At 37.1% G+C, this 24,581-nt stretch overlaps 1 protein-coding gene across 1 annotated transcript in view; it reads left to right on the forward strand.

The window, feature by feature from the left end:
• Positions 1–13,674, forward strand: part of Asah2 (N-acylsphingosine amidohydrolase 2) — a 74,338-nt gene extending 60,664 nt beyond the window's left edge. The window contains exons 19-21 of the mRNA XM_042689434.1: positions 733–792; positions 3,295–3,383; positions 11,048–13,674. Coding sequence (XP_042545368.1) covers positions 733–792; positions 3,295–3,383; positions 11,048–11,237 — 339 coding nt within the window. The 3' untranslated portion in view covers positions 11,238–13,674. The remainder of the gene's footprint in view (positions 1–732; positions 793–3,294; positions 3,384–11,047) is intronic.
• Positions 13,675–24,581: the final 10,907 nt, after the last annotated feature.

A 24,581-nucleotide genomic window follows, 5' to 3' on the forward strand; every position in this document is an offset into this window, starting at 1 on the left:
TTAAGTTCTTGGTATAGGTCTATTGATATTTTCTATTTTTTTCTTTTGAGGCCATCTTTTTTTTTTTGAATTAGGATCCTATTTCTCTCTAGGAATTTCTTGTAGGAGTTTTTCCATGTTAATGTTTGATTTGTTGATGCAATATAACATTTGTTTTCTGCATAATTTTCCTTTATGGTCCTTTTAATTGCCACAGATAATGATACCTATACTTGCTTCCTGATTTTGGTAGTGTATATTTTTAAAGAACTAGCATTTATCTTTATTGCTTCTAATTACTGTTGACCTGTAACTAAGCAGCCTTCCCCCCCCCCCCCATTTTTTTTTTAAATAGATACTGTGTACCCTAGGCTGGCCTTGAACTCACAATCCTCCTGCTTCAACCTTCTGAATGCAGGAATTGCATTCAGAAGCTACCACAGTACCTTTCTGCTCCCAAATGTTATATTTTTGCCATCCTGTCTCACTAAAACATGACAAAACAAAACAACATCAACAAAAATAATTTTAGCTCTGGGATTTCATCTATATGTTAATCTACCAAAAGAAAATTCCTTGGCTTCAAATTCCTATGTTCATTGTTGCAAAGATATTTGTAATCACCTGATTAAATGGAGTGGAATCTACACAGGGCACCTGGGTTTTGGGATATGTAACAGATAGTATTTCCATTTGGAGAATAACTCTAAATCCTTTTATTAAAATTTATTAAAATATACTTTTTCTTTCCAGGGAGAAGTTGCTGAAGTTGTATTTGTAGGTGCAAACCCAAAGAATTCAGCGGAGAACAGGGTAATCATCAGTAACCAGCTTCCTTTTAATGTACTTAAATATCTCTTTAGAAATGAACAACATAAGGACAAACTGTGCCATCTTGTCTTCCATCTTGTTGTAAATGTGGAATTGAGCCTGTGTGAAAGCACACAGAAAATACCTAACTTGCTCTCTTTAGGATCATTTCTATCACAATTTATATAGGCCCTGGGTTTTGGATTGGCCACACACACCCAGACTGATGCCTGTGGCATGGCTTCTGGCCCTTGTGCTTTATTTTGTATTGGTCTTTTCCCCATTCTTTACTACTGGCACCAGCAAGGTGCTTAATTTTATTAATTAATTTTGTTAATGCATCAGCAGGGTGTATTTATCTTGTGTCTGATGTAAAATCAGTATAGAAATGCATAAAATAGAATGTGAATTGAACCTATTTCCCTACATTATACTTTTGAAAGGAAATTATATTACTAGTTTGTTGCATAGCATTTATATAATATGATTATTTTAAAAACAAATTGAAGTAGTTTTAGTATTCTGTAATTCCTTAAAATGTAATTCCTTACATATTATACAAGGAATAACTAGACATGCTGTAATTGTTAAACTTTAAACAAACTGCGTGTGGTGGCAAACAATATAATCCCAGTACTCTGGAGACAAAGGTATGAAAGCGGTGAACTAAAGGTGTTCCTACACTACATAGTAAGATCCTGTCTTAAAAAAAGAAAAAAACCCAAGAAACAAAACTTGAACAGCCAAAACCAGAAGCAGAAATAAAATATGGACATTTATAGAGGAAGAAGAATGTACATATGAAGGTAAAGTCTAGGTCATATATATACACATATATATGTGTATATGTAGATCATATATATACATATATATTTTATTGAGACTGAGGCTGTATTCACTCCAGTGATGAACATTCTTCTCATGGTCCATAGTCATTTGTAGCTCCAAATTCCTTCCTTCCTCTAAATGAACCTTCCCAATCCTGCTAATTAAAGTGCCATTATTGCCATGATAACAATTGCAACGTGAAAGCATCAAATATGAGATTGGGTGAGCATTTCTAAGAAGTTTATTGGATTTGGTATAAAACTCTTTATTTCTAGCAACCATCTTATTTTTATCATTACTAGTCATTGATTGTTAGGGTAATAGTTTTTTTTCTCAGTGGTTGAGTTTGAACACAGATCCTGGGCACTGTCCCTGAGCTTTTTATGCTCAAGGCTAATGCTCTACCTCTTTGAGCTGCAGCTCTACTTTTGGTTTTCTGGCAGGTAGTTAATTGGAGATACAAGTCTCATATATAGGATAATTTTTTATGTTCATACCAGATTCATGTGAATCTTATTAATCTTCACTACTACCTAGTTTCCACTTCAATAAGTGGAAATGACTTTATAAATGAGTAAACAGAGTCCTATAAAGATTAATTATAATAAGCAATTATGCATCTGGAAAGAGATTTTATGGTAAGAAAGTGAGAGAAGGCTAGTCATGTGTTTAGTTCCTCATGTTTGGTAGCATTGGCTTGATCTGTATTCTATAATCAATCATCAGGATCCACTCTACCTTTTACCTTATCTAATGCTTTCCCAATGCCATTGTGCCCTAAAGGTTCAGAAACAGGTCTCTTTACAAGTAACTATGTTATGAAAACCATCTTATCAGATATAACTTCTAATTGGATATAACAAGTTGAATAATTAGATAATAAGTTTAAATAATTACATTGCTCAACTGTAAACAAATCATTTTTCAACAGCGGGTTATCTGAATGAACACAAATGGCAGATGGTGACAGATACAGTTGAGTTAGTTATAAGCCCTATCTTTATGGGCTACTTTGTGAAGGTTTAGGGGGAAATGGGAGATTTATGATCTTTGTATTTATTACCTTGTCATATTATTCAAATATGGGCTAATTTGAAGCTAAATTCTTAGACAAGAATAAATTGTCCTATTATAGCTATCTTCCGATGAGGAAATAAAATCTACTTATGATATGTTTCTGGAAATCCATTATGACAAAGAATAGAGGCTGTCTTTAGCTCCTCAGGACACAGAAGATTTAGGTATTCTTTTCAATTCCCTCACTCAGAGTAACTATAATTGTGTGGAGGTGGAAAGATGAGGAAACTCCCATTTTCCCTCCTAAATCATGAGGTGACTACAGATGGTCTTAGAATTAATAAAACTTCCCTGAAAAGGCTTGACTTAACACCTTTTGAAATCTCAAGTTTGATTCCCAGTTCCTTCTCAGCTCTAAATTTTACAATTTAGTATCAGCTCCCTAATTATGCTCCTTTCAAATTTCTGAAAAGGTCATGGTTTTTTTACAGAAGTTGAGATTCTGAAGCTATCACATAGACTGTTAAGATTAAACACCTAAGCATTTACAATAAATTTGAATGTGTGTTGTTAAATTAGTGTGCGGTTAACAAGGAGCATTCGTATAGACACAGCAGTTGCGTCTGTGCAGTCTGATCAGCTACATGACTTGTATTTTAGACCCATGAGACCTTTCTCACTGTGGAGAAATATGAAGACACTACTTCAACCTGGCACATACTGTATAATGACGCCTCCTGGGAGACACGGTGAGCACCTCTATTGAATATTTTGTCTTTCTAGTTTTGAAAACTGTTGTTTTGGTAATGCATGAAGGACAAATGAGAAGACTGGCTCAAGAAATCATTTTAATGATATTCTGTTTTCAATGTGGACATATCTTAATTGATTTAATAGACTTCTTTTTGAATGCTATTTTTTTTCTACAAAACAATATGCTATGTGTCTCCATGAGGTTAGGTGTTAATTGGGGTGAAGACATTTGCTGTTTTTTTTTTTTTCCTTATGGCTACAGTTATTTTCCTGGAAATCTGACTAGCCTTCTTGCAAATTGGTTGAAAGGGGTATTGGCTGAAGTTGCTGAGCTGTCTCTGTGGAGCTCATCATTTCTACTGGGAAAATAATGAGTCTGTTCCCAACCTTTAGAACATGTTTGTACATGGCCAACGTTTCTTCTTTTGAGATAGATATTGGAACACAATAGAAACAAACCAGGGGTGTAATAACCTCATGAGTTTACTCAGAAATATATCTCAGTGCCTTTGTTCCCACACTTTTCAGCTGAATGGATATTTTGAAGATTTTGACAATAGGTCTGTTATAAGGAAGTATTTATATTCTTGTCTGTAAATTTCACACCACAAGAAAGTGGTATGGAAGTAAGTAGAGTTTTTCTTTAAAAAGCAATTTGTATCTATCTCATGTTTTCTCAATCCCAGTGGTTTAGATCATTAACTGCAAACAGGGATTTGAGTCTTTCATTGAAGACTTGAGTCTTCCATTGGTTAATATATAAGATATAAGCATAATTTCTCCCCCTTTGGTCTTTAAGGCTTTAGATTACAGATGTTTTATTTATTTTTCAATATATATTTTTATTGTAAAGATACTGTACAGAAGGGCTACAGTTACATGAGTAAGATGAGTACATTTCCTATAGAGCATTGTTACCCCCTCCTTTGTTTTTCCTCTACCATCCCTTCCCTCCCAACCTCCCCACCTCCTCTCTTACCCTAAGTTGTAAAGCTCCTTTTCAAAATAGTGTCTTTTAGATCTCATTGTTACAATGGGTTGAGCTGTAACCTTATTTCAGCTATTTGTTATTTCTCTTGCCCTCCCCAAATTAGAAAAATGTATATACAGGGTGCAGGCACTAGAATCAAATACAGTGAAAACAGAGGTTATACCATGGGGGAAGAACATACAAGAGAATAAAAAAAAATCATATAGTGCATTGAAAGTACATTAAAAAGAACAGCAAGAAAGACAAACCTCTTGTCCCTATCTTGGGGTTCATTTTGCATAGCATCTAATATGGTCATATGTACATAGCTTTTGACCTCTTCTGCTTGTCCTAGACATAAACTAATTATTGCAGATAAGGGAAACCATGGGACCTATGTTTCTTTGGGCCCGGCTTACTTCACTTAATATAATTTTTTCCAAGTCTTTACATTTCCTAACAAATGGGACAATGTCATTCTCTCTGATGCAGGAATAGAATACATACATATCTCTATCTATCTATCTATCTATCTGTCTGTCTGTCTGTCTGTCTGTCTGTCTGTCTGTCTGTCTGTCTGTCTATCTATCTATCTATCACATTTTCTTGATCCATTCATCTACTCAGGGACGTCTGGGTTGGTTCCATATCTTAGCTAAGGTGAATAATGCTGCAATAAACATAGTTGTGCTGGTAGCTTCAGTATGGCCTTGTTTGTGATCATTTGGGTAAATGCCTAAAAGTAGGATTGCGGTGTGTCATAGGGGAGCTCTATGCGGAGTCTTTTGAGGAACCTCCATACTGCTTTCCAAAGTGGTTGAACAAGTTTACACTTCTACCAACAATGCAGTAGGGTTCCCTTTTGGCCACATCCCCTCCAGCATCTGTTGTTGTTAGAGTTCTTGATTACAGTCATTCTAACTGGAGTGAGGTGGAATCTCAATGTTGTTTTGATTTGCATTTCTTTTATGGCTAGAGAGGTTGAGCATTTCTTCATGTGTCTATTGGCCATCCTTCTTTCCTCTTCAGAGACATTTCTCTTTAAGTCTTTAGCCCACTTATTTATTGGGCAGTTGTTTCTTTGAGGATTTGTTGTTGGGGGATTTAATTTTTGAGTTCTACATATATCTTAGATATGAGATCATTGTCCATTGTATGGCTAGTGAAGATCTTCTCCCAATCTCTGGGCTTTCTATTGATATTGCTAACTAAGTCCTGTGTCATGTAGAAGTTCTGCAGCTTCATGCAATCCCATTTGTCCAACTTTTCTTTGATTGGTTGTGTTTCTGGGTTTTTATTAGGAAAATTTCGGCCTGTGCCAAGGATCCCTAGAATTTCTCCTATTCCTTCCTGTAATCTTTTAAGGTTGTCTGCTTTGACTTCGAGGTCTTTGATCCATTTGAAGTTGATTCTTCTGCAGGGTGATAGATAAGGATCTAGCTTTAGTTTTCTACAGGTGAATAACCAATTTTGCCAGCACCATTTACTGAAGAGGCTGTCTTTCTTCCATTCTATTTTTTTAGTTCCCTTATCGAAGATTAGGTAGCTATAGGTCTGGAGATTCATTTCTGGGTCTTCAGTTTTATTCCATTGGTCCTGAGGTCTGTTCTTGTGCCAGTACCAAGCTGTTTTGATTACTATGGTTTTGTAGTAGAGTTTGAAATTTGGTAATGATATTCCTGCAGCACAGTTCTTTCTGTTAAGGATCGTTTTTGCTATTAGGGGTCTTTTATTGTTCCATATGAATTTTTGGATTGCCTCTTCTATTTCCTTGAAGAATGAGGTTGGAATATTGATAGGCATCGCATGGAATTTGTAGATAGCCTTGGGAAGTATTGCCATTTTCACAATGTTGATCCTTCCAATCCAGGAGCATGGGAGTTTTTGCTACTTTCTAAGTTCTATTTTGATTTCCTTTTTCAGTTTTTTAAAGTTTTCATCATAGAGGTCCTTTAATTTTTTGGTTAAGTTAATTCCTAGGTATTTTATTTTTTGTAGGGCTATTACGAATGGAGTTGCTTTCCTAATTTCAGCTAGGCTTCTCATTGTTGGCGTACAGAAAACCATTCATTTTGGGGATTAATTTTATACCCTGCTACTTTGTCAAAGTTTCAGATCAGCTTGAGTAACTTGGTAGTGAGTCTATGGGGTTCTTTAAATACAAGATCATGTCATCTGCAAAGAGGGAGAGTTTTACTTCATTTTTCTCTGTTTGGATCCCCTTTATGTTTGCATCTTGTCTTATTGCTCTAGCTAGGCATTCTAATACTAAATTGAAGCAAAATGGAGAGAATGGACATCCTTGTCTCATTCCTGAATTTAGAGGAAATAGATTTAGCTTTTTGCCATTAAGTAGAATGCTGGCTGTAGGTTTGTCATACACTGCCTTTATTATACTGAATGTTCCATGGATTCCTAATTTTTCCAGAGCTTTCATCATAAAGGGGTGTTGGATCTTGTCAAATGCTTTTACTACATCTATTGAGATAACCATGTGGTTCTTATCCTTGCTCTTGTTGATGTGATGAATTATAGTAATTGCCTTGCATATATTGAACAACCTTTGCATCCCTGAAATGAATCCTGTATGATCATAGTGTATGATTTTTTTGATGAGTCATTGAAGTCGATTGGCCAAAATTTTGTTGAGAAGTTTTACATCGATGTTCATAAAAAAAATGGGCCTATAATTCTTTCTTTGATGAATCCCTGCATGGTTTTGGTGTGCGAGTTATGATGGCTTCATATTAAGAGTTTGGTAGTGAACTCTCACTTTCAATTTCACTGAAGAGTTGGAGGAATATTGGTGTGAATTCTGCTTTGAAGGCCTTGTAGAATTCAGCTGTAAATCCATCTGTCCTGGGTGGAAGGTCTCTTATTGCTATTTTCTATTTTGATGCTTGATATGGGTTAACTGTCAAGTTGGTTTAAATCATCTTGGTTTAGTTTGGGCATGTCAATATTTGCTAGAAATTTGTCCATTTTTTCCAGATTCTCAAACTTATTAGTATAAAGGTTTGAGAAGTTTTCCCTTATAATGTTCTGAATCTTGTTTTTTTTTCCCTGTGATGTTTCCATTCTCATCTCTGAGTTTGTTTGAGTGTGTTCTGTTGTTTTTCTGATAAGATTTGCTAAGGGTCTGTCAATTTTGTTAATTTTTTCGAAGAACCAACTTTTTGTTGTTGTTGTTTTTTTTTTGGATTCAAATTCATTTAATTATGATTTAATTTTAATTATTTGTTTGCATCTGCTAGATTGGAGTTTTGCTTGTAGCTCTTTTTCAAGGAGCTTCAGTACCTTAAATTGTTTGTTTCAGATCTCTCCATTTGTTGATGTAGGAACTCAGAGCTATTAAGTTACCTCTGAGTACTACCTTTGCTGTGTCCCAAAGGAGCTGGCAATTTGTGTGTTCATTTGTGTTAAATATCAGGAACATTTTAACTTCTGTTCTAATCTCTTCAATGACCCACTGTGGTTCAACAATATGTTGTTCAGCCTCCATGTGTTACAGGATTGTCTTTGGTGGCTTTTGGTGTTGAATTCTAATTTTATTCTCTCATGGTCTGAGAGGATACAGGGCATAATTTCAATGTTTCTGAATTTAGACAAATTTTCCTTGTGACCTATAATGTGATCTATTTTGGAGAATGTTCCATATGCTGTTGAGAAGAATGTATAGTGTGATGCTGCTGGGTGAAATATTTGGTAGATGTCTGTTAAGTCTAGTTGATCTATGCAGTTGTTTAGATCTGAGGTTTCTCTGTTGTTTTTTTTTTTGTAACATTGGGGGGGCTAGTGGTGTGTTAAGGTTCCCCAAAATTAACGTTTTTGTATCTGTGTGAGATTTTAGGGAAAAATAGTGTTTCTTGGATAAATTTGGATGATCTGTTATTTGATGAATGCTTATTTAGAATTGTAATATCCTCTGAAGGAGAGATCCTTTAATTAGTATGTAATTACCTTCTTTACCTCTTCTTGCTAATTTTAATTTGAAGTCTATTTTATCTGATATTAGGATTGCAACTCTTGCCTGTTTATGGGGGCTATTTGCTTTGTAGATTTTATTCCAGCCTGTCACTTACTTTCATAACATGATTGTTTTTGTGGGCAAGTCGTGTCTCTTGAAGGCATCAGCTAGAAGGATCTTGCTTTGTGATCCATCTAGACAGTCTATGTTGCTTAATTGGAGAGTTAAGTCCATTAATATTGTGAATTAAGACTGAGAGGTGTTTAGTAGTTCCTGCCATGTTATCTACCTTCTTGGGGACTATGCCAACTGAATTCTTCCTGTGATTCTTGGAGTCTCTGTTTGGGGGCTGTTTCTTGGTCTTTATTTCCCTCTTATTGGTTGTCTATATGCAGGACATTTTAGATATCTTTGGTAGTGCTGGTTTGATAGAGATATATTGTTTCAATTTTTCTTTGCTGAAGGTTTTATTTGACCTTCTGTTATGAAGGAGAGTTTAGCTGGGTATAGTATTCTTGGTTGATAGTTGTTTGTCTTTAGGGCATGGCATACATCATTCCAGGCTCTTCTTGCTTTAATTGTCTCTGCTGAGAAATCTGAATTTATTCTGATTGGTTTCCCTTTATACGTGATTGATCTTTTCTCCCTGACAGCTTTAAGGATCCTTTCCTTGGTCTGAATTGATCCTGTGCAGATTACACTGTGGGATATCCTGTTCTGGTCTGATCTATTTGGGATTCTAAAGGCTTCTTGCACTTGAATGAGCCTATCTTTTTGCATGTTTGGGAAGTTCTCTGCTAGGATCCTGTTAAATAAATCTCCTAGGTTTTTAACTTCTGTCACTAGGCCCTCCTCTGCACCCATTAACCTTATATTAGGCCTTCTGATAGTGTCTTATAAATGTTGAATAAATCTATTATATTTCTTGGTTTTGTGTTGAATATTTGTCTGTTCTTTGTCTATAATGTCAAGGCTGTCTTCAATCCCAGAGGTTCGATCTTTTGCATGGTCTAACCTACTTTCAAGACTTTCTACTTTTTTAAATTACCTTTCCTTCTAATCCGGTTTTATTTTTAAAACAAGAAAACATATTTATTGTAACTAGTGATACTGATAATAAAAAGAATGCTTTATTTTCAAAAGCTAAAATCCATCATGTTATATTTACATCTCTGCCTGCTCATTAACAATAGTCTCATCAAATATTTATGGAGAGCACTAAGCTAATCATGGAGGAGCAGAGAATGTTGAGCATTTGCTCTGAGATTTACATGCTCAAGAGATTTACTTTTGATATAACTGAAATATCAGCTAGTGGATCCAACATGTCTCACTTTGTCGCAAAGATCATGTGGGCTCCCTACTCTGGTCTTCAGGGAGCAGATCACTGCCCAGCTTGATCTAACTTCATGTGTTTCCTTTATCTCAAACACTTTCCCACAGCTTACTATGCCCTGTCCTTGCAAACCTGCTTTATGTTCTTTGGCTATATTGTGCTTTCTCCTGTTGTGGACATTGGTGTGTGTGTGTGTGTGTGTGTGTGTGTGTGTGTGTGTGCGCGCGCATGTGTACTTTCTTTCTTGCCAGTTATGCTCTTCCTCCACATCTCTGTGTAGCTTTGGTGTAAATGATATCTTCTCAGGGGAGTGTCTGTCATGTTTTCTCCATTGCATTTAACCCTTTTACTTAAAAAATGTGTTTTTCTGTTTTACTATCATTGCCTTCATTTGTATACTCAAGAGAATATGTTTTATGAAACCATCTTTCTCTTGCTCATTATTGTGTCATACTCAGTTGGTAATAATCTTCCCCTTTTGTTTATATGTATGTGCCAGTGTGAGGCTTAAACTCAGGGCCTCACACTCTGCCTTGACTTTTCTTGCCCAATGCTAGACCTTTACCACATGAGCCATAGCTCCACAGTCAACTTTTTGGTGGTTAATCAGAGATAAGCATCTCATGGACTCTTCTGCCCAGGCCAGCTTCCAATTGTAGTTCTTAGGATTATAGACATGAACCACCAGCACTTGCCTAGTCCTTTTGGAATAGATCTGGCACATCTGTACACTAATTACGCATTTTTAACTAATGAATGAAGATGGGAAGAGAAGTGCTGACTGGCGCAGAGTTTGATAAGTGTGAAAAGGGATTCTACAGCCATTCAGAACAGGAGTCATTCTTTTCTAGATGTGGATTTTTTTTTCATCTGTTGGGCCTGAACTCTGGACCTGGGCACCATCCCTCAGCCCTTCAGCTCAAGGTTGGTGCTCTACCACTTGAGGCACAGCACCACTTCCAGTTTTTTCTGCTTATGTGGTGCTAAGGAATCTATTCTAGTGCCTCATACATGCAAGGCAAGCACTCTACCATTGAGCCACCTGCCCATCCCTAGTTGGGGATTTTTTTTAGTATATTTAAATAATTGTAGAAAGGAAGAACTCCTTTTGTTCTGCACATCAAGTAAGGGTTTATGGGATAAATTGAGTTATGTAGTTTGAAAAGTAGAATAAATAAAGACATTTTTACAAATGACTGTTCTTGGTCAAAGTTCTCCTAATAAGCAGTAAGTATTTATGTCTGTTGTTTGTTGCTATATACTGTCAAAGTGTCTAGAATAATGCCTTGCTCATTGTAAACTCCCTTTGAATCTTCATTGAATTAATAATCACTCATTCTAAATTGTTAAATTATATTTTGCTTATTTGTTTGTTTTCTACCAACAGGTTTTACTGGCACAAGGGATTATTTGGTCAGAGTAATGCAACGATAGAATGGCATATTCCAATTACTGCTCAACCTGGAATCTATAGAATAAGATACTTTGGACACATCCGAAAGCTGGAAATTCTGAAGCCTGAAGTCCTACTTGCATTTGAAGGCACTTCTCCTTCTTTTGAAGTCATAATTACTTAATGAAAAGTTGACAGATATTTGAAGAACAGCTTTATTCTGTACATCCTAGAACTATTCCACATGAATGTGAACTCCATTTTGACTTCTATAATTGCCTCTGCTTGGGGACAAATAGTTTACTGCTAATGGGACAAGTGTGTGTGTGTGTGTGTGTGTGTGTGTGTGTGTGTGTGTGTGTGTGTATGTTCTGAGAGAGAGGGGCAGAGAGAGAGAGAGAGAGAGGTCCCATTACTTTCTCCAGCAGCCATGCACCATGTTCTACAGCCTAAAGCATGATTTCTTTTGAGGCCTTACAAGTCCCTTCATTCTGAAATCTGTGAAATGTTAGTGAGAATGTTTAAAGATGTGTGAGCAGTGTTAGTGTTTGAACTATTTATTTATAGAATTATTGAATGTTAGCACTAGAGATGATCGAGGAACTTTCCTTGATTAATCTTGGATTGTACAGATGGGAAACAATGAAGTTGTATGGACTTAACATTACAATAAGGTTTTAGAACATTTCTCCCAAATGCATTTTAACAATATGGCATAATCATATCATAAAAGTATGAGCTCAATTAGAGAAATGCAAAAACTAGCATGACATTTTTTTGAGCATTCAGATTAACACAGCCCTTCAAAGCAGTCACTCTGGAGTTAATATTGCCTAGTTTAGAGTAGTTGTTGATGCTCGAATCATTTCTGGAATTGCCTTCAGAGCCCAGTTTTGAAGAAATCAATCTTGCAAATATTTGATTATGCCTTGTATTTCTCTAAGTGTCCTTCTCTCACTAGACTGTGTCTCATATTTCTAAGACATACTCTATTTTTTTCTTTACTATTTTTGCCAATCAAATTTACCTTCATCCACAAAGAATATCATTAATGTAGATTTAAAAATAAATTGTTATTGGTTGGGAAGGCAGTCCTTAAGAGGAATCCTAAATTCATGCATCATTGTTTTTTTATTCAATCCGCAGCTTATCAGTCATGCACCGATCCATTCATGGATAGTATATTAATAAAGTCGTGTCAATCATTGTGCTTGTTTCTAGTCTTGACAATTAGTGAGATCATATTTGAACTGACAGTAACCACTGACTATTTTGCCTATTCAACTTGATACATTTATTCTAGAGAAACATTACATGTTACTGACGTTCAAGTCTCATACTGTATACCTTCTATACAGAAGAAAGTAGCTCCAGACAGTTGGCTAAATACTATTTTGAAGGATATTTGCAAATTGTGAAGTGTCCCAAGAATGAGATATGACAAGTCAACATCAACTGCCTGAAAATAAATTGCATTTGAAATTACTGAGTTAGCTATGAGCTCCCAGACTGCAAAATAAATTCCCAAACCCCAATCCATACTTTTGCATGTGTATGAAAGCTTATAGCATTTTAGGAGTAAAAAAATCAATGTCTATTTCAAAAATAAACTAAGGTTTGAAAAATAATGATTTGAATAATCATATTATGAATGTTCATTTATGTAATAATTTACCCATCTAAACATGAGCGATTGAATTTGAATGAACCTAAAATAGGTTTGGGTGAATCAGTCTTCTTGTCTGTCAAAGGGTGTTCCTAAGGAATTGAATTGCTGAGAGACTAGCTAATCAGGATTTCTAAAGTTTGTGATCACTTTTCTTAATGACAACATTGTAATTAGTATATACACTTAGGGGCCTAAAGGAACAGATGATTTTGAAAGCATTTGAGTTTATACAAATTATATGTTTAGTTATAATAAAGTTTAAAAGGGTATTCTTCATTTTTCATAAGAATTTATGATTTATTTACCATGGCCTCCATTTCTCCCACTGAAACGTCCTCTAGAATGAGTGCCTCTGGCAACAGTGTGAAGGTGGTCATTGTGTCACTAATAAACCTTATCGCCTCTGCCTTCCCAAAACCAGTACTCATAGCCTTAGAAAAACCACAGAAAGCTATTTTCTCATGAGTCATCATTTCTTCCAGCCTATGTAGCTCCAATTTTTTTTTTTGCAGTTTGTATAAATTAAAACAGGTCCCTGTGTTATAGATGCTGTAGATATCACCTGAGCATAAAAGACAGTACCCTAGAAAGTAACTGATTTGATCTAGTAGTCTAAAATCTGGTAGTCTAAAAACATGGATCCAGTTTTTGTCTATGTCTGCTTCTGGGAATGGATCATTGGAATAAATGATGTGGAGAAACCTCCTGAAAATGGAGAATGTGAAAAGTGGTGGGTTGGGTTTATGGGAGTAGTATTTTGGAAACAACTTCGTTTCTCGTGACGGTATCTTGTTTTATTTGTTGCACTTACCTACTTTGATTTTAAGGAAACTGTGACTTCTTAAGGAAAAAAAAACAAGAAACTGAATGATTCCTCTTCTGTGCCTATTATTTTTCATGAGTATTCTATAAAGTTGTTAACATTTAATAGAAGAGTTCAAAATAAATTAAGAAATAAGCTTGGGAAAATATTTTCTTTTTTTTTTTTTGTCGGTCGTGGGGCTTGAACTCTGGGCCTTGGCACTGTCCCTCAGCTCTTCAGCTCAAGGCGAGCACTCTACCACTTGAGCTACAGCACCACTTCCAGGGAAAATATTTTCTAATAAGAGGTAAGGTAGACAATGGAACACTTCAAAAATAAGATGAGGTATAAAAATTATATGTTACATATAAATTAGATTGAAAAGTGAGACCATGCCTCAGTAAATGACCAAACACTCCAACAAAATAGACCTGCTTCCTAAGTTTGTTCCTGGCCTCTGAAGGTCTACTGACAAAATATATTTGGCTGGCATTTTGGTGAACTGCTTACTTGAATTTCCTATGTGAGTAGCTAATTCTAAAATTATTTGTGTGTTACTTCTAAACGAAAAGACAAAGGATGAATTTACTTGTAAATATCATTTTCCAACCTCATATACTATTTTGCCAATACAAACAACTTCAGAATCCTTTGCTGATGTTAGTTCAGGGTTTTTATATATATCTAAATAGGTTCATCAGTACATGGATCCTATAACTAAAGGACCATAAAGGCTCCAGAGTTGATAAATACTTTTGTCAAATCAGCAGGATATACAAGCAACCCACAAATATCTGTACCCTTTCTACAGACTAAAAATGAGTAAACGGAAAGGAAAATTAAGAAAACAATCTCATTTGCAATAGCCTCAAGAAATACATGGGAATAAATATAACCAAGGAGGTAAAGGACATCTACAATGGAAACTATAAAACTCTGAAGAATGAAATTGAAGGAGACAACAGAGGTGGGAAAGATTTCCCATGCTCATGGGTTGGCAGAATTAATATCGTGAAAATGGCCAGTATTCCAAAGGAAATCCACCAATTCAATGCAATACCGTCAAAATCCCACTGTCATTCTTTGCAGAGGTAAAGAAATCAATCCGAAATTCACATGGATGTACAAAAAGCTCTGAATAGCCAAAACAATCCTGAACAGAAAAGCAATGCTGGAGGTGTCACAATTCAAGACTTCAAACTTTACTATAAATTCTAGGAAGAAAAAAACAGAATGTGAAATTGACAGAGACCCAGACTCTGTCCATTGTGTTTCTAGATGTGTTTTAGGATAATGAGCAATTTAGAAGTTAGGAGTAACAGGTCAACACTAGCAGATGCTGCTTGGACCAGGACTCTGGAAACACTTATAACCATATTCTCCAGTTGATTGTAGTTTTCCTCCAGACTTGGGTAAACCAAATGGACACAAAGTTGAGTATCCTTTCAACAGCAAAGTTGGAATGAGTGAAGTCAAGTAAGGGCACAACACATCCCCCAAATAACCAATGGACTAGGGTAAAGAGAAAAACATCCTAAAGTGCTACTTCAAGTCATTAATGTGGGTTATTTTATGTCAACAAGATGAGAAAGACATATGAAGAGGATAGGATAGATATTAAATGTTTTTCTAAAACTGTAATGGTGCTGTGTTGACTCATTGCCTGCTTTTCCTCCCATCCCCTCCTTCTCCTTTCCTTTCTATTCTTTTCTATGGTGAGTGATTGGGTTAGGAGGAGCTAATAAATGAGATAGTGGTTTGTTGCCTTCCAATTCAGAGGGCCTGTTAATTATGTTTGTTCTTTACTTTCCTGGATGATATGAATGTTCTATGGAAACTTAACTCTTCTATCATTGCTTACCTATCAGTGCCTTCCATCACTGGCAGCGATTTTTTTTTTTTAACACATTCTAAAGCTAATTTACTTTATTGGAATTCTCCCTGTCTTTCCTTTTGTTCTAATACAGGGGGCTTGTTATATAGACTAGGTTGGGCTTTCAACTATTGTTCCTCTGCCTCATCCCCTGAAATATTGGTACAGCTATGCCTAAGTCTTTTAATTTTTGAAGGCATTTTATTTTCTGTTGCTCAAGCAAGTTGTACCTTACCAATCACTTTTTAGCACAAATTTAGTGGTATGTCAGTCATATTCCTTTCACCCTCGCCCTCCTACTATTTCCTACACCCCAAAAGACCCCCCAGTTTAATTCATATCATCTTTTTATAGATTCTGCATATAAAAGAAAGCATGAAATACCTGTTAATTTCAATAGCTTATTTTGCTTGATATGGTGATTTCCAGTTCTATCCATTTTCCTGCAAACTATGTGAGTTCACTCTTCTTGGCTGAACAATGTTCTGCTGTGTATATATTTACCTCATTTTCTTTGCCCATTCACTATTTGATGGACAGCTAGTAGAATCCATAGTTTAGCTAATTGTGCATGGTGCAGTTATAAACATGAATGTGCAAGTATCTCTTGTGTGTGCTGACTTACATTCATTAGGGTATATGCACAGGAATGATATAGTAGGAGTATAAGGTAGTTCTGCTTTTATATTTGAAGAATCTCCATACCAATTTCCATTGTGAGTACACTACTTTTGGATTCTCATTCATAAGATATAAAAGTTCCTCATCTCATCCTCTATATCCTTGCCAATATTTGTCATTTTGTTGACAATAGCCATTCTGACTTTAATGAGATGTAATTTCAACATATTTTGATTTACATTTCCTGTATGGCTACGGATTACTTAGTGGCCCTTTGCACTTCTTTGGAGAACTGTCTGATTATTCATCCCATTTACTAATGTAATTGTTATTTTGGTGTTACTTTTATTCTTGGTATTAAACGTTATCTGATGAATAGCTTTTGATTGTTTCTCATTGTATGAGTTGTCTCTTGGTTTGGTTATATTTTTCCTTTGCTGTCTCATTGTTGATGCTTTTCTATAGAAAGCACCTCTGCTGGTAGAGAAAGGTTAGTCCTCTGCCAAGACCTTGATGTGTCTTTAAAATAAAAATTCTGCTTCAAAATACAAGGATACTCATTTCAAATTATGGTCACCTGTGATGGTGGGCTGGACAAGAAGATGGAACAAAATTAGGATCCTGTAAAAATCTCAGTGCTCACTCAGATGACCAATTTGTGTAGAGGAACTTAACAGAAACCACAACACTGGTACATGGGCCTTAATCCCTAAGGAGACCTGTAGTGAACCTGTCCTTAGGTTTGCATCAGTGTTTCTCAAACTTGATTGCTAACTAAATGAGCATGAAAAGGAACAAAAATGTCCTTATGGATCTCATATTCCACCATAGGATCTTTTTCTTAAAATATTGTTAAATACTTAGAATACAATTAGGTATAAATTTGCTTTACTTAAACTGTAAAACCAAAATCCAGAAAGCATCAAATAAAAGCATGCGTGATACTGTATTCTGAAATAAAATTGCCTCTTGTAAATTGTTAATTGTGCTACTGTCACAACTAGTCCTTGCTTAATTTTCTCTGCCTGTTCTATTTGAATGTTTATATTTGAGTAGGTACTGTAGTATTGGTTACATGTCACAGTATATCTATCACATGTAATTCCACCTCAACTTTTTTTTTCTCAGTAACTTATTACAGAGTGAAACCATTCTTCTAAACTTTGAGAAATAGCATAGGGTAGTGGTTACAAAGATGAACATGGGACTGAATCCCATCTATTGTCACTGAGGTGGGTAGAATTATTTTATCAGTAAGAAGAGAAACAATGTAATGGACTCAAGGAAATAGAGGTAATTATTACCTGTGAATCCTGGCCAACTTAATATGTTCTGTGCTTATGTCTCTAATAGAAGATAACTATCTCATAGTTGTAATGATTAAAGAAATATATATTCCTCACAATAAAAAATAAAAAAAGAAAAAAGAAAAAGAAAAAAAAAGATACATATTCCACATTTATCAGAATGCTTAACACATAGAATAGACTAAGTAATAGTCTGTAGTGTGGTTTTATAGTTTTCTTCAGTACTATAGTTTGAAGTTGACCTTGTGCATGCTACTCACATGCTCTACTACTCCAGCCCTTTTTCCTTTACCAATTTTTCAGTTAAAGTTTCATGTTTTTGCCCAAAGCCAGGCTAAGATCATGATTGTCCTACCTACAGCCTCCCTTGTAGTTGAGATGACAGGTATGCATCAATACATGTGGCTAGTGGACTGAGATGGGGGTTTTTACAAACTTTTCCCCCCTGGGATGATCTTGAACCATAACCCTCACATTCTCCTGAGTAGCTGTGACTAAAGGTTTCAGCCAGCACAGTTGGCCTTTTATGTAGCTCAGGCTTGCCTTGAATTTATGATTCTTCTGTCTCAGCTTTTTGAGTTCTAATATTTTAGGTATGTACAACCATGTGTAACTCATATATATATTTATACATAATCAAATATTTTTCTTTTTTCAAAATGCAAAATGTGATTTATATACTGATATAGAATAAATTAAATAGAAACTTAATTCTAATATAGTACTTGCAGGTCCCAATTTTCTTACATGTATGTAAAATTGTAAATGTTGCTTTTTTTAAAAAAAATTAAAATTGCTGAATGAACAGAGAGGTTTCAGTTACTTAGGTAATAAGTACATTTCTTTTTAAACACTGTTACCCTGTCCCTCATTTCCCCCCCCCCCCCGTCCCCCCCCCATAATCCTCCCTCCTCCCAAGTTGTGTAGTTCATTTCTAGCATAGTGTCAAGTGTCATTGTTGCATTAGTTCACGCTTTCTCCTGCTGTTTCTGTGATTTCCTTTCCCTTCCACAGATCAGATAAACATATACAAGATGATGGGTACAGAAAACTAAAATAAAGAGAAAAAAGGAAGTAACTGCGTACAGGACATAATAAGAACCTCTTTTTTCCAACTCTTGGAGGTTATGTTGATATACTTCATTATATATGGTCCTATGCACTTAGTAATTGGGCTATTGAGATTCCTTGTTAAGAATATCACAGGCATATTCTAGTTATTACGAAAGAGGAAAAACACTTAATCTACTTTTCTTTTGGTCTGGCTTACTTCACTTAATATAATTTTTTTCCAGGTCTTTCCATTTCCTTATGAAAGGGCAATGCCAATCTTTCTGATGGAAGCATAGAACTCCATTGTGCATATATACAATATCTTCTTGATCCATTCATCTACTGAGGGCCATCTGGATTGGTCCATACCTTATCTATGGTAAATAATGCTACAATGAACATGGTTGTGCTAGTAGCTTTACTATGGCCTTTTCTGTGGTCATTTGGATAAATGACCAGTAGTGGGATTGCCTTTTGAGGAAACTCCATATCGCCTTCCAGGGTGGTTGAACAAGTTTGCACTCCCATCAACAGTGTAGTAGCATTCCCTTTTGGCCAGACCCCCACTAGCATCTGTTGTTATTAAATTTCTTGATTATAGCCATTCTAACTGGGTAAGGTGGAATCTTAATATTGTTTTGATTTGCATTTCTTTTATAACTAGAGAAGTTGACCATTTCTTCATATAGCTATTGGCCATTAAGTCTTTAGCCCACTTTCAAATGGGATAGTTGTTTCTTTGGGGATTTGTTTTGGGGGGATTTAATTTTTTGAGCTCTAAATATATTTTAGATATGAGGCCCTTGTCTGTTGTATGGCTAGAGAAGATCTCCTCCCAGTCTGTGGGCTTTCTATCTTGCTAGCTAGTCCTTTGCCATGCAGAAGCTCTGCAGTATAATACAATCCCATTTATCCAAACTTTCTTTGATTTGTTGTGTTTCTGGGTCTTTATTAAGGATGTTTTGACTGTGTGTGCCAAGGATCCGTAGTGTTTGCCCTATTCATTCCTGTAATATTTTCAAGGTATCTGCTTTTTTGAAGTCTTTGATCCATTTGGAATTGATTCTGGTTCAGGGTGATATATAAGGGTGTAACTTTAGCTTTTTACAGGTATTTAACCAGAATTAGAGTGAGTTCTCCTTTGAAAGTCTTATAGAATTCTGATGTGAATCCATCTGGTCCTGGGCTTTTCTTGGATAGAAAGCCATTTCTATTTCATTGCTTGATATTGATTTATTTAATTGGTTTAAATATGCTTGGTTTAATTTGGGTACATCAATATTTACTAGAAATTCTTTCATTTCTTCCAAATTCTTGAATTTGTTAGCATAAAGGTTTGCAAAGTGTTACCTTATAACGTTCTGAGTCATGCTTCTTTCTGTCATGTTTCTGTTCTCATCTCTGATTTTACTTGGGTGTGTTCTCTTCTTTTTTCAGTAAGAGTTGCTAACTGTCTTTCCATTTTGTTAATTTTTTTCAAAGAACCAACTCTGTTTTATTCTTTCTATGCTTTTTTGGACTGTAATTCATTTAATTCTTAGTTAATTTTAATTATTTGTTTCCATTTGCTGGGTTGGAGTTTGGCTTGTTGCTCTTTTTCAAGAAGCTTAAGGTGCATCAGTAAATTGTTGGCTTGAGATTTCTCCAATTTGTTGATATAGGCACTCAGAGCTATAAATTTACCTCTTAGTGCTGCCTTTGCTGTGTCCCAGAGAAGCTGGTATTTTGTGTACTCCTTTTGGTTAAATATCATGAACATTTGAATTTGTGTTCTGATCTCTTCAATGACCCACTGGTGATTTAACAATGTGTTGTTCAGTCTCTGTGTGTCACAGGATTTTCTGTGGTGGCTTTTGGTGTGGATCTCTAATTTTATTCAATTGTGGTCTGAGAGAATGCAGGGGGTAATTTCAGTATTTCTGAATTTGCATAGATTTGCTTTGTGCCTTAAAATGTGATCTATTTTGGAGAATGATCCACATCCTGCCAAGAAGAATGCATATTGTAATGTTTCTGGGTAGAATACTCTGTAGATGTTCATTAAGGCTAGTTGGTTTATGCTATAGTTTAGTTCTGAAGTTTCTCTGTTGAGTTTTTGCCATGTTGATCTATCCACAGGTGACTGTGGTGTGTTAAAGTCACTGACAAGCAATGTGTGTGGATTGATGTGTGTTTTTAGTGTAGTAACTGTAGTGATGAAGTTGAGTGCTCTGACATTTAGTGTATACATATTTAGGATTGTTATATCCTCCTGTAGGAGAGATCCCTTTAATAGTATGCAATGACCTTTTTGTCTTTTCTTGCTAATTTTAAGTCTTTTTTTTTTTTTTTTAATCTGGTATTAGGATTGCAACTCTGGCCTGTTTATGGGGCAGTTTTCTTGACAGAATTTATTCCAGCCTTTTACTCTCAAAGTATGTTTTTGTGGGCAAGATGTGTTTCTTGAAGACAGCAGAAGGATGAATCTTGCTTTTTGATCCAACCAATCTATTTTGTTTAATTGGGTAGTTAAGACCATTACTATACAGAATTAGGATTGAGATGTGTTTGTTAGTTCCTGCGATATTTTCTATCTTTTTAGGGCTATGCCTTGTCAATTCTTGCTATAATTACCTGGTTCTCTATGGGCTGTTTTTCTGCCAATATTGTATTCTTATTGATTGTCAATGTGAAGAATGTCCTTGGGTATATTCTCTAATGCTGGTTTGGTGGAGACATCTTGTTTCAAATTGTCCTTGCTGTGGAAAGTTTTCATTTGTTCCCTAGTTATGAGTCAGAGCTTAGCAGGCTACTCTATTCTTGGTTAATTGTTTGTCTTTAGGGTGTGGCATACCTTAATCCTTGCTTTCCAGGTCTTTACTGAGAAATAGTTATTCGGATTAGTTTTCCTTTAAAGGTGATTGATCTTTTCTCCCAGGTGGCTTTAAGGATCCTTTCCTTGGTCTCTGCTGATCCCACGTGGAATGCGTGACAGTGAGATGACCTTTTCTGGTCTGGTCTGTTTGCGGTTCTAAAAGCTTCTTGTATCTGAATGGGCCTATCCTTTTGGACATTTGGGAATTCTCTGCTAGGATTCTGTTAAATACCTTTCCTATTCCATTAGCTTCCATCTCTAGGTCCTTCTCAATACCTATTAGCCTTAATTTGCACCAATTGTCTCTTGGATCTCCTGAAGGGATTTATCTTGTTTCTTAGATGAAGCTGGCTATCTTCAATTCCAGAAGTTCCACCTTCTAAGTCATCTAACCTGCTATCAAGACTTTCTACTTTGGTTTTTATCTCCCTTCCTTCTAGTTGGTCATTTTTGATAGCTTCCATCTCTTTATTGAAACTTTGTTTTAGATCATGTATGGACTTCCTCATTGATTTGGTTTTTGGTGTCCTCTCCCAAATCACTTAACTGAGTGGCCTTATTTTCATTGATTCTTTTTCTTTCTGTTGGAATTCATTCATTTTTCTATTTGAGGATTCACAGTGAGTTCCTCTATTTTTGGTTAGCCTCATTACATTCATGCACAACCATATATAGGATTTCATATTTACTAGCAGTTTTTTAAAAAAGATTTTGAGGACTATCCTTAGGGTGTTTCAATGACTGCTCTATTGCAGGTTTATTTTGAGTTGGAGGTGAGGTTCATTGACTTGCCACATTTTTTGTTTTTCTATAATTTGTTCTGCCTATTTGGAAACAAACAAGAGAACACAATTTTAGGACAGGAACAAATCCAACACCCTATAGTTGTACAGACTTTAGAGGTTCGAATTCATAGACAGGTATTGCCCTATTTACCTCTCCTTTTCTTTGTTTGGGTAGGGATGTCATGTTTCAGGAATGGGGATTACTTATAGTTGTAACCAGTGAACAGATGTATTGTTAGTGATAAAATAGTCTGAACCTAAAGGATAACAAAATGAGTAATGTAGGCTCAGTCAAAACATAACCAAATGCAGTCTAACTAAGCTACAATTAGGGATCAAGGGACTAAAGAAAATGGAGAATGAGATAAGGGCTAACAATGAAGGGCAACAGGTTAAAGTGAAATTAGAAGCAAACTTGAGGGATATAATGAAAAATCGAGAGAATCACAGACAGGAGTAGAGGAATCTATAGAAGGAAAATAATGGAAGGAAGGCAATTAAGACTTAATTTCAGAGGAAGAGAGAAAAAAGAAAAGGACAAAAAAAACCCCAAAATAATAAAAATAAAGAGGACATTATGTATGTATAAAAGTAATGCTAAACCAAGTGCTGGTGGCTCACAGTAATCCTAACTACTCAGGAGGCTGAGATTTGAGGGTTGCAGTTGAAAGCCAGCCCGGGCAGGAAAGGCTGTGGGACTCTTAAAAAAATTTTTAACAAGCTTTTTATTGTGAAAATACTGTACAGGGGTGTTACAGTTACATGAGCAAGGTAATGAGTACATTTCTTATCAAGCATTGTTGCCTCCTCCTTTGTTTTTCCCCTTCCATCCCTTCCCTTTCACCTCCACAACTATACTCCTCCCCTACGCCCTCTACACACACACCCTGCCCCCGACTAAATTGTAAAGTTCATTTTTCAACATAGTGTCTTGTACATTTCATTGTCACAATGGGTCAATCTATATCCCTATTTAAACGTTTTGTTTTTTCCCTTCCCCTTCTATCTCCAACAAACCTCTCAGTAAACAGGAAGTGGCACTGTGGTTCAAGTGGAAGAGCACTAGCCTTGAGCTGAAGAGGCTGAGGGACAGTGCCTAGGCCCAGAGTTCAAGCCCCACAACCCCCACATCCCCCAAAAAGTAATGCTATAATTAAAAATGTTAAAATTGGTAGAGGAATAGAAAATTGAGTAATCAAAAATATAGCCTGTATTAATTATGTGCATAAATAAGAAAAAAGCCTAGTATTCATCTTATTGTGTATCTAGAACTAAACAGAACAGCACTGAGGAAGAAGAAGCCCCCCCCAAATGTATATATAAAAAAATTAAAAAATTTTAAATGGAAAAAAAATCATATTACAAAAGAGAGGCTTCTGGTTTGTTTGGGGGAGCTTAAGTCTCCTTGATGTCCTCTATTCCATTTCTTTCTTTTTTTTTTTTTTTGTCGGTCGTGGGGCTTGAACTCTGGGCCTGGGCGCTGTCCCTCAGCTCTTCAGCTCAAGGCGAGCCCTCTACCACTTGAGCTACAGCGCCACTTCCGGTTTTCTGGTGGTTTATTGGAGATAGGAGTCTCACGGTCTCTCCTGCCCGGGCTGGCTTTGAACCGCGATCCTCAGATCTCAGCCTCCTGAGTAGCTAGGATTACAGGCGTGAGCCACCAGCGCCCGGCTTCTATTCCATTTCTTGATGGAGCCTCAATTGCCTTTTGGGTCTTTACTGCCTCCGCTTTCTGGGACACAGGCACCCTCTTGATGTGGGAGCGTGGCTGCGGCCTGGAATCTGCGGGATGCTGGGGGAGCTGGCCAGCGCAGGGGCGGAGCTGGGTCCCGGGCGTCTTTCCCCTGTAGCCCTGCAAGGCTTAGGAAAGGACCTGGGGTCTTTGCTCCCGTCAGACAGGATCCCTCAGGGGTCAGGGGACTTTGGTTCCCCCAGGGAAGGGTCCCTGATGGATTACTCACGGGATCTGGAGCTGGTGTTGAACTGGCCGGAGGAGACCTGTCGAGGGGGTGCAGCAGCAGGCTCTCAGTGGGGGTCCGTGGGCAGCAGCGGGGGGCCGGTGGCCCGGCCGTGGGGCCTTAGACAGCCGGGCCTCTGGCAAGCCGGCTCTGTGGCATGGCCTTTGGTATGCAGGCTCCTGAGGCGGGGCCTCCAGAACGCGCAGGCTCAGGAAGGCTCAGGAGGCGGGGCCTCCAGAACGCGCAGTCTCAGACAGTGTGGCCTTCGGGCGCCCGGGCTCAGGTGACAGGGCCCGTGGCATGCCGGGAAGTGGCGGGAATTCTCAGCCGCGGGTAGCGGCGGGTTTGGCTTCGGGCCGAATCTCAGTGGCGGTCCAGGCGCAGGCAGCAGCGGCGGTGGGTGGGGCGGCTTGGATCCGTGAGCTCGCAGTGGCCGTCCACGCCGGAGGTAAGAGCTGGGCAGCGCGAGGACTCCTGAAGGCTTGGGCGGTGCCGGGCGGTGGAGGCGCGCGGCCTCGGGGTCCTCCCTGACTGCCTTGCTTGGGCTCCTCGGGTCCGGGGCTGCGCGCGCGCTCTCGCTTTGCGGTGGGCCTCCCGCCCACGTCT

This window comes from Dipodomys spectabilis, unplaced genomic scaffold (assembly GCF_019054845.1).
Source record: "Dipodomys spectabilis isolate Male_0828 unplaced genomic scaffold, ASM1905484v1 ptg000125l, whole genome shotgun sequence".
NCBI lineage: Eukaryota > Metazoa > Chordata > Mammalia > Rodentia > Heteromyidae > Dipodomys > Dipodomys spectabilis.